This window comes from Perca flavescens, chromosome 2 (assembly GCF_004354835.1).
Source record: "Perca flavescens isolate YP-PL-M2 chromosome 2, PFLA_1.0, whole genome shotgun sequence".
In the NCBI taxonomy this organism is placed as follows: domain Eukaryota; kingdom Metazoa; phylum Chordata; class Actinopteri; order Perciformes; family Percidae; genus Perca; species Perca flavescens.
In genome coordinates this window covers 915,636-925,251 of record NC_041332.1, presented here as the reverse complement: position 1 = coordinate 925,251, position 9,616 = coordinate 915,636, and the positions used below count along the sequence as shown (strand labels likewise).

General features: G+C 41.7%; 1 protein-coding gene across 3 annotated transcripts; it reads right to left on the bottom strand.

Moving 5' to 3' along the window:
• Nucleotides 1-484: 484 nt before the first annotated feature.
• LOC114563685 (receptor-interacting serine/threonine-protein kinase 3-like) lies at nt 485-9,392 on the bottom strand. 3 transcript variants are annotated; one of them, XM_028590489.1, is made up of 11 exons: nt 9,344-9,392; nt 6,161-6,302; nt 5,916-6,084; nt 5,476-5,631; nt 4,384-4,526; nt 4,045-4,094; nt 2,455-2,607; nt 2,277-2,359; nt 2,137-2,177; nt 1,869-1,894; nt 485-1,325 (listed from the first exon to the last, which is right to left on the bottom strand). In XM_028590489.1, exons 2-11 carry the CDS (start codon nt 6,292-6,294, stop codon nt 775-777), a joined length of 1,506 nt encoding a protein of 501 aa, XP_028446290.1. In that variant the 5' UTR covers nt 6,295-6,302; nt 9,344-9,392; the 3' UTR covers nt 485-774. The 3 variants fall into 3 exon arrangements, with proteins under 3 accessions (XP_028446290.1, XP_028446282.1, XP_028446295.1); XM_028590481.1 differs by having other exon boundaries at nt 6,161-6,300; nt 9,308-9,372; XM_028590494.1 differs by lacking the exon at nt 9,344-9,392 and adding an exon at nt 7,631-7,672 and having other exon boundaries at nt 6,161-6,300.
• Between the last annotated feature and the right edge of the window lie 224 nt (nt 9,393-9,616).

The following is a 9,616-nucleotide window of genomic DNA, read 5'->3' as shown; positions in this document are numbered from 1 at the left end:
ACAAAATCATACGAGTAATAGTCGGCTAAGAATTTCTTTAGTCAAGGACGGATCTACTGAACTAAACGTAACAATTCAAATTTATTCATAGTATCAAATCCTAACGAGTTATCTCAGGATACTTTACAGATATGAGTAGGTCTAGACCACACTCTTTAATTTACAAAGACCGAACAATTTCAGTAATTCCAAGAGCAAGCATTTAGTGCGACAGTCGCAAGGAAAAACTCCTTTTAGGAAGATACCTCGTGATGAGAAAAACTTCCTTTTAGAGAGAAACCAGGGACAGACCAAGGCTCTTGGTAGGCGGTGTCTGACGATGCCAGTTGGGGGCGTGATGAACAGTGGCAATAATAGGACTGCATTACATTTTGACAGACCATTCTACTCTATACTGGTTATGGAAATATTACTTTGATTCTAGTAAGAGGCATTAAACATGTTCAAATGGAAAAGAAATACCACTTAATTGTCAAGGAAATATCTTTATTTGCATTTCAATTAACATTTGTTAAAACAAACTCATGTAAACATGTTTTAAATCTTTAAAAACTGAATGGCAATAAATTACTATCAGCTGAAGTGGCTCCAATAATAATTAAAGTGCTCAAAGTCCGTTTATACACAACTAGTTTTCATCCCTGAGGAGATCATTTCAACATTACTAAAGGAGAAATAACATTTTTGACATTAAAGACAATCAGTGAGACAAATGTGAACCAAAGTGAAGCCTCGTCCTGCACCAACATTTAAACCACAGGACAGGAAGTTTTCCTACACAGAACCCAGAGACACCGAGGAACCAGAGAACCAGAACCCAAACCCAGGGTAAAGAGGTTCAGTGAATGTGGTGTTGAAGGTGTGGAGGTTGATCAGTGAGTCAGAGGAGACTGTGTAGAAGGACAGAGAGCCAGCAGGATGGTCCACATACACTGCTACTCTAGCAGAGACAGAGGAGGAGGAGATGGATGTTCTTCTGTGATTGTGCATGACAGAGTAACCACCATCAGTGCAGTTCAGACTCCAGGACCGATCATTATATCCAAACCAACAGTCTTCACTGTAGCCTCTCCTCCTGATTCCTCTGTAACTCACTGCTACAGAAACCCCTCCTCTCCTCTCAACCTCCCAGTAACAGCGACCAGTCAGACCATCTCTACACAGCAGTTGACGACAGCTGTCAAACCTCTCTGGATGATCAGGATATGGCTGCTTCTCCTTCACACATGTCACCATCCTGTTGCTGTCAGACAGTTTGAGGTATCTGTTCACTGTGTTTGTGTCCACTGTGAGTGGGTTTGTGTCCAGACTGAGTCCACTGGAATCTGATGGAGAGAATGAGACAAAACACAGCAGCAGTTGATTAATAAGTGGTTTATAAAGCATTAACAATGTTTATAGATTATAGCTTAAACTCTTTAACCATTAAGTTATAGTTGATACAACTTTATATTAACCATCCAAAAAATGTTTGTTTATTAACAATTTATCATTTACAATTAATTTGTAAAAATATGATCTGCGCAACAATAACCTGTTACAAATTATAGCATAACTAATAATTAAACATTTATCATTTTGTCAGTTGAAAGTAAAATAACTTAACCCCCCTTCAAATTTTGTTGATATTGTTTTCAGTCTCAGTGATGGGCCCCCATTTTAAATACTTTTCAAACCAAAACTACACCCTTGGTGATGATTATGAAGTGTTACCCAAAACACAGCCGCAGTTTATCATCAGGCACATCTGAAGGTTTTATTCTGTGCTCATGTGCTGATGTTCATTTATATAAAGTTTAATAATGATTCATGTAGTCCGTAATGTTCTAATGAATCAGCTGTATATTTAAAGAAAAACTAACACTTACATGTCATCAGATCACTCCTCTGCACGCTGGAGGAAGAAACAGAATGATTTTCTATCCAACATGAGTCCTAACTGCTGTTAAACATTATGCAGAGTTCCCAGTGTGTGGGGGGGGGGGATCCTTTACTACAGTAAAAGTACTAATACCACACTGTAAAAATATGTTATAGTAAAAGTACTGCACTGTAAATGTTAAAATAAGAGGCTATGTGTATTTGGTTTATAGGTTATTGTCTACATTATTTTGTTGAACTCTTGTATGTTCATACCTGGGAGGGTCCACTGCCATGTTTTTTCCTCTCTTTTGGTCCTGGAAAGAGAAAGAGCCAGTTACACAAAATTATTTGCTGTATTGTGTCAAAATGTTAGTGTCTCAGTGCGACTTGTGTTTAAGATATTTTTTCCTCACCAGTTTCTTCAGCACTTCATAGACAGCATCATTGAGTTCAGGTTTGTGCATCTTGAACAGTTGTTCTGTCTCAGTTGTACACTCTGTTGTACACAACATAGAGTAAAGAATGTAACTTTAGAGCCCGGCATCACAAGCAATTGTTCAGTTTCGGAGGTAAATGAAGTAGTTACCGCACCAATGGCTCTGGGCCTTCGTTTAGGTTCATGATCCCAGCATCTCTTCATCAGTTCTGTCAACTCTGCCAACCCGGCAGCATCACCCTCGATATCAGCCAGCTTTGGGCGGTCTCCCAGCAGGATGCGTTTCATCAGTATGTCTGTCTTTGCATCTACATTGGAGGAAGAATTAAAAAGGCTGTCAGAGTGGCCTTGAGGTTAAATGAGACCTTGGTAATACCTGAATAGACAGTCTGGACTGATGCTTATGTAAAGGTTCAGGTTAAATCCTGCAAAATGCCACCTGCTGTTGTAAATTTCACTGAGTAGAGCGGTAACAATTCCAAATTTGACTGTACAATTAATTGTCTCAGTAATTGCAATTAACAATGTAATTTCTTTCAGTCAAATTTTAATATATTTAAATATTTATGCATCACTTTTTCAAACAAAGTGATAAATTAATCCCTGCTACATCTTTGGGATAAATCAATGTTATGCAACCCAGATAGTGTAACACGAGTACAGAGCCTATAAAGTGAACCACACATCTTTATCATAAAATATTGAATTTTTTCTTAAAGAATAAGCCAGTGTTTGTTGAAATTGGGTTATTCACTGTCTCCTCTATATTTATATAAGTGGGCAAACGCATTTGTCAAAGCAACGCACATTGAAGAATACGCAATTTTTTAGGCTGATATTTACTTGGGACTATATTGGGTGGAAGTAGACTACAGCTGAAGCACTGCTCCTCGGGCACAGAGATATAGCCCACAGGGCTATGCAGTCGGCGCAAAGTCACCCTTTCTCAGTTACCGTTTTACCGAAATGCCGCTGCCCTGACGAGACTTTACTTCACAAAAATGGATTAAAGTGAAATCGATCAAAAGCGTCAGCTTGGTGAGACCATAGAGTATGTGTTATATAAATGGCATGACGAAATTCAAAGTGTAAATATACTCTATGTATGTCGAAAGTCTAGCTGCAGTGTTTCCCCATTGGAATGAATGGCGAACAGAGCTTTAGCTAGACTCCTCCTATAGAGACCTCTCCAGTTCACAAAAAATGATTAAACTGAAATCGGTCAAAAACGTTAGCTTGGTAAGACCATAGAGCATGTGTTATATAAATGCCATGACGAAATTCAAAGTGTAAATATACGCAATGTATGTCAAAAGCCCGTGGAGCCCTGCAGGCTGCCGATATCCCGAGTAGCAGTGCTTCGGCTGTGCTTCCACACAATATAGTCCCAAGTAAATATCAGCCTCAAACCGTCGCTAATGATAGCAATTCATTGCAGTTAAACAAAGACTGACAAGAATAAATGCCATACAATTATGTTACAATTGTTATAGGCCTAGCTTTCAGTTGTAGTAGCAAATACAATAAGGAGCAACTAGAAGAGTGTGAGAGTCCACAAACACTGAACAATATGGTTGAATCTGCTTTAGTCCATGTGACTTTGTTTTACAAGCCATTACTCTACAGCTCAGAGTCACGAACACCAAGTCCTGCCATTCTACCATGTGTCCCAAGACTCAAGTGAGAAAAAGATAAAAAAGGTAAAAGATTTTGAGCATTGATAGTCACTCAGAACAGTCACTTACATTCAAATGGTTGTTTCCCTGTGACACTGGACCAAAGGAGTATCCCATAACTGAAAGCCAAGAGATTTTCATGTCAGGATTTTTATCCATCATAAGAGTCACCCTGGTTGATTGCTGGCTAGGGTTTGTCATCATCTGTAAATTAATGCTCATGTGAGAATGAGGATATTCAATCAACCATCTGAAAAAATTCCCTGACCTGTTAAAGGACTATTCCAATGCTAGTTCAACTTCCTGTCGAGACTGAACCTGTGCTAGACATGGTGCACAGAGTGATCCCGTTTCCAGTTATTTATTATATGATACTTTTGTTGAAATGCTGGTGCGATGCTCTTGTACCTGTAGATATCAAAGGCTCGGTTAGGTTCATACGATGCATCAAAAGCCTCTGGTGGCATGTAGTTAAGAGTCCCTCCTAGTGGTTCATCCATGGAACCCAGTGTGATGCTGCTGGAAATCCGGGCAAGGCCAAAATCTGTAAGCTGTAGAGAGAATTAGCAAAGAGTGTAAGGAGTTAGATGTTATTTATTTGGTAACACATCAAGAACATGAATGAGTCTTTATGAATGTAATTGTAATTAAGAGTTATTTGGTAAATTATGACACTTAATGCCAAGTTATCATAGTTTGAGAGGTTTGTTATGACAACTTAACTAACCTAGACAAAGAATCTGGAGGCCCCCTCTCGGAGAGATCTTTAACTCACGGTTATGGCATCCCTGTGGAAGTTGGGGGTATTTAACCCTAGTGGGTAATGTGTAAAGCTTCCATTTCTGAAGCTGTGGCAGGAAGCTGTGGTTTCATGTGCCTGAATGGGTGGCAACCCTTGAACATTGTGGTGGTCCCTCGCCTTTACCCACGGGGCTCGGTCAGCCAAAGCCTGAAGAAACGGCTTGGTGCTTACACCGCCACCGCCCTGTGGACCCATAACCCACAGGGACTGTCCTCTGGGTTGGAGGCCTGGGTGTGCACATTGCCAAAAAGGCAGACTAGCTTTGAGAACATGAAACTTATCCTCTCTGGTGGGGAACAAGCTAGAGCTGGTGCAGGAGGTTGTGCGGTACCAGGTAGATATAGTTTGACTCACCTCACCCAGAACCACATTCTCACTCTTAGCACATCAAATAGGGGTGCTTGGACAGGTCCCTCTAGGGTTCAGCGTCAGGACTATTGGCATGTGATTGGCATCAAATGTATGGTTAACTGACAAGAATGGGACGTATGTATGCAAGAACAGGGACATGACTCCGGTCTCCTGAATGAGAGGCCTGTGTTTGTTTGACCCATCTACCACCACAATTTGTAGTCCTTAATACCATCTTGTGGGCTTACAATGTATTTGACATAGTGTGCAAACTATTAGTTTATATTTAATTATAACAGTATACAGTAAGCATGAGGCCTGAACTCCCCTCAAAGCCTGGGACTCACCTTGGCATTGAGAGAGTCGTCCAGCAGCACGTTTTGGGGCTTCAGGTCCTGGTGGAGAACGGGACGGGGCAGACTGTGGAGGAAGTTTATACCCAGAGCCACTTGGTGAGCCAGTCTGAAGACCAGCGGCCAGGGTGGAGTTTCCCTCAATGCTTCCTGTAAGATTGTTTCTAGAGTTACAGATCCACAAATAGTGGAGATAGTGAGCTACACATATAGCCTACACTACCAATCAAAGATTATTTGAACTTGAAAACTGTATAATTCAGACACCAAATGTATCGCTTAAATTTGAAATAGTTTTAAAATGAAATTACTTCCAACTTCCAGGTGATACTTCACTTCTTATGCTTTTTTAAATTACTAACTTGCAGCAGAGTATTTTTACAGTGGTATTACTCCAAGTTAAATATATGAGCAGTTGTTCCACCTCTGGTTACCTGTAGGGAGGCCAATGATCCTCTCTCCATGAGCTCCATGACCACACCAAGCTGGGTTGACCTGCCAGAGGAGGGTGTTCGACCCTTGAAGACCCCTCGGACGGCCATAACATACGGGCTGGTGGCTTGACGCATCATTTTGATCTCATGCAGCAAATCCTTCTCAGTCCTGTTTGTGTTTGTATTATGAGTAATTCAGACAACTTTATGTAATTATGAACAGGAAACCCTTTGTAAGCACTTACCCCTCGCCCTGAAGAAGTTTAATGGCCACATCAAAACCCCACTGATGATGCCTGGCTTTGTAGATTTGTCCAAAACCCCCAGAGCCAATCACCTTCCAGTCCCCCAGGCTGGAGTCTTCAACAAACTGTTCCATAGTTCACTGGAGGAACAAATTTGTTATAATCAAACCTTGAGTCCAGTTTTTTTTTTTTTTTAAAGTAGCTGCAACATGTGATGTAATCCTGCTTAGCATCCAAGTTATGCTAAAGTTACTATTGCGGCATATTAAACTTAAAACTAATCCAAACGCCGCAGCAGGCTAAGACGTGGTTTTACACTGAAGACGCGTCACGCTGAACCATTGCACTTGATGGAATGTCTTTATTGATCCATTTCACAGACTTAGCAAGAAACAGCACTTACTTGTATTGATGCATTTCATAAGCCATGCAAAGATACCTCAGACAGTGCAGTAATGGATACCAACGGTGACAATCACCAGAAAGTTTCTCCATGTGCTCACCCTGCAGCCATCATCCCAACACCAGGTCAAACCCGCACAAGTGAATGCACGCACACACTAATACAGTTACCACACCCCGGTGACACCCACAGTAGTCAGCGGCGTCACTAAGCGCGTGCACATACACAATAGCGCAAAAAAGGAGGAAAGCTCATAATCCGAATCAAACCTGATGTATGGCTCCTACAGTTACTGTGGCATTAGCTTTGGGACACATCAAAGCTGCAATGGGGGAGGGTGGGGGTTACTCAGTCCAGACTGAGTGCTGTAGGCCAGTGGTTCCAAACCTTTTCCTTGGCGCCCCCCCTACTCATGTCTAAGAAAAGCTGAGCCACCCCCGAAACCAAAGTTGAGGTAACTCGAGAGCGAGCCTTACTTTTGATAGGAGTTATCAGCACGGTTACATTTCTCCGCCATCTTTCATTCATAAAATATTGATGCCGTGGCATCAGGAAAAACGAGGATACAACAAAATCTATAGTTTTCATACAGACTTTTGTATACATTATATATTCTAGTGTATTATCATAATTTGTGTAGCATGTGCAGATATTTTTTTTTTTACCTCAACCTCAAACCAGATAAAGACTTGCGCCCCCCCTGTGATCTTTGCCACCCCCCTGGGGGTGCCCGGACCCCAGGTTTGGAACCACTGCTGTAGGCTATGACTTGAATGCGCTGTCTGCTCATCTAAAATGTATATCATTTGTTGCGTCTAAATATGAACGTGGCTAACGTTAGTGATAGGGAGATGTCTGCTAGAGCTGCAACGTTTATTCCTGATTTAATGCTTTGTTTTAATGAAAGTTTTACTGTAGCTGTCTGACCTGTTTTGAAGTTCTCTACATTTTCACTGATTATTCAATTCAAATTTTAGTTAGTGTCAAGTCATAAGAGTTATCCCAAGAGACTTTACAGATAAAGTAGGTCTAGACCACATTCTATAATTTACAAAGACAACAATTACCCTTCGAGCAAGCATTTGGTGCAACAGTGGAGGGGAACTAGCCTCGTGAGACCGTCCTGATCTGGCGAGCTCCAGTTCTCCTCCCAGATCAGTCTGGCATCTTGAGGCAGAGAAAATTTGGAGCAGTTAGCCAAACGGCCGACCAATCAGCGTTGGTTTTGAGGTGGGTTAGGTGGTGATAGACCGATGGTTTATCCAATCAGCTAACCAGTATTATCAGCCAGCGGTAGCCCTAATTCTGTTAGCCGCTCGCTAATGCTTTATTTCTCTTGGATCCTTCTTTTGGAATATGGTCCAGGAACCTGAAATGGAGTCTTTTATTCCTACTCTCGTTTAACGGAAAATCTCCTTTACCGACATGTTGCTCGCATGCTGAGCTAACGAGCTATGCTTTGCCTGCAGCAGCAGGGGCGGGCTTGTGGTTGTATTTTTATACGCTTCGTGGATCTGATTGGTTGATTTGGCCCGTCTATCACCAACATAGGTGATAGACAGATGGTTCATCCAATCAAATAAGCAGTATTTCCCAAAAGTTCTCCAACGCAAAGTTCCCAGATGGATATGCCGAGTAAATGCAAAGCAATCCATCTGGCGGAGTCAGGTTAGAGAGGAACTTCCTTTTAGGCAGAAACCTGGGACAGACCCAGCCTCTTGATATGAGCTCAGATTAAAAGCTTTCATTCACCAATATCTTCTTAAGTTTTCTCTTAAATATGTTCTTAAGAAAGTTCCTAAGTCCAAGTCTGATTCATGACATTCTAAACAGCAGAATGAATCGCAGGTGTGTTTCTACAATGATGAATCCCAATGTCTTCATAAATTGAAAGGTTGTGACCGTTGCTCCTATTTACCGTAAATACCATGTTAATTCCTATAAAAGGGCATGAGATGGCAGGGCCATGTCACGTGCACTCTTAGAGAAATGTCCAAAAGAGGACGTAAAGACTGGAGGCTTTGACTCCAAAAAGAATTATAAAATTTAGTAATTCTAAAGCGGAGGTCCTGCTGCAACGCATTAACGAAAAATGAAACCTCACGTTTAGTAGAATCAGCAGCAAATAAAACCGATACATGGGATGCGGTTAATAACATGATCAATCACTCATTATTGGATAGCAAGGTTCCCAGTTAACAAGATTTATCTGAATTGAAAGCAAAGCAAGTTTATTTATATAGGCCTAGAACAATTCATTCACAATGGCAATTAAAAGTGCTTTACAAATGAGCAGTAGTGTGTATTTATTTAAACAAACACATAATCGCGTGTAAAATAATAAATAATTACAAAACAGAAACATTACATTTTAAATTAGAACTGATGAAAACCGTATACCGCCAGCCAGCTGGCTGGGAGGAGGCCTCGGGGAAGACCCAGGACTAGGTGGAGGGATTATATCTCCAACCTGGCCTGGGAACGCCTCGGGATCCCCCAGTCGGAGCTGGTTAATGTTGCTCGGGAAAGGGAAGTTTGGGGTCCCCTGCTGGAGCTGCTCCCCCCGCGACCCGACACCGGATAAGTGGACGAAGATGGATGGAAATCCGTATAGCTACTTGCTCTAAATTGTAACCTATAGATTCTGGTCTTACCTGACAAATCCCAAATAAGACAACTCTGGTGAATGAGGCCTAAAGTGATGATTATCAGACATTTACAGATTCATCTGCTAGGATTCTCACCTGCAGAGATGAGTCTTCTCTTCTCTTCTCTTCTCTTCTCTTCTCTTCTCTTCTCTTCTCTTCTCTTCTCTCTTCTGGTCTCTGTGTGAGTCTGATCCGAGGATGCCAGTGTTCTTTGTTTAAGTACCGGAGGCCACACCAAGATCCGCCCTTCAATAGCAGCTCGATTGGTTAGGCTGGTTAAGGTTAGGATAGCTGATTGGGCATGGACGCCTGGCCAATAGTAGCGTGTGAATGCTATTGAAGGGCGGGCCATAGTAGGAGAAACAAATCGTGTACCGGAGCGCACCTATTTTGCTTGCCTGGCAC

Bases quoted from the DNA above. Each gene is read 5' to 3' on its own strand.
- LOC114563685 (XM_028590489.1), bottom strand. From the start codon at position 6,294: ATGGAACAGTTTGTTGAAGACTCCAGCCTGGGGGACTGGAAGGTGATT. The intron at 4,527-5,475 runs GTGAGTCCCAGG...TTCTCTCTACAG, and splicing joins ACGACTCTCTCAATGCCAAG to CTTACAGATTTTGGCCTTGC. The intron at 1,326-1,868 runs GTAAGTGTTAGT...TCTCTCCATCAG, and splicing joins GAGGAGTGATCTGATGACAT to ATTCCAGTGGACTCAGTCTG.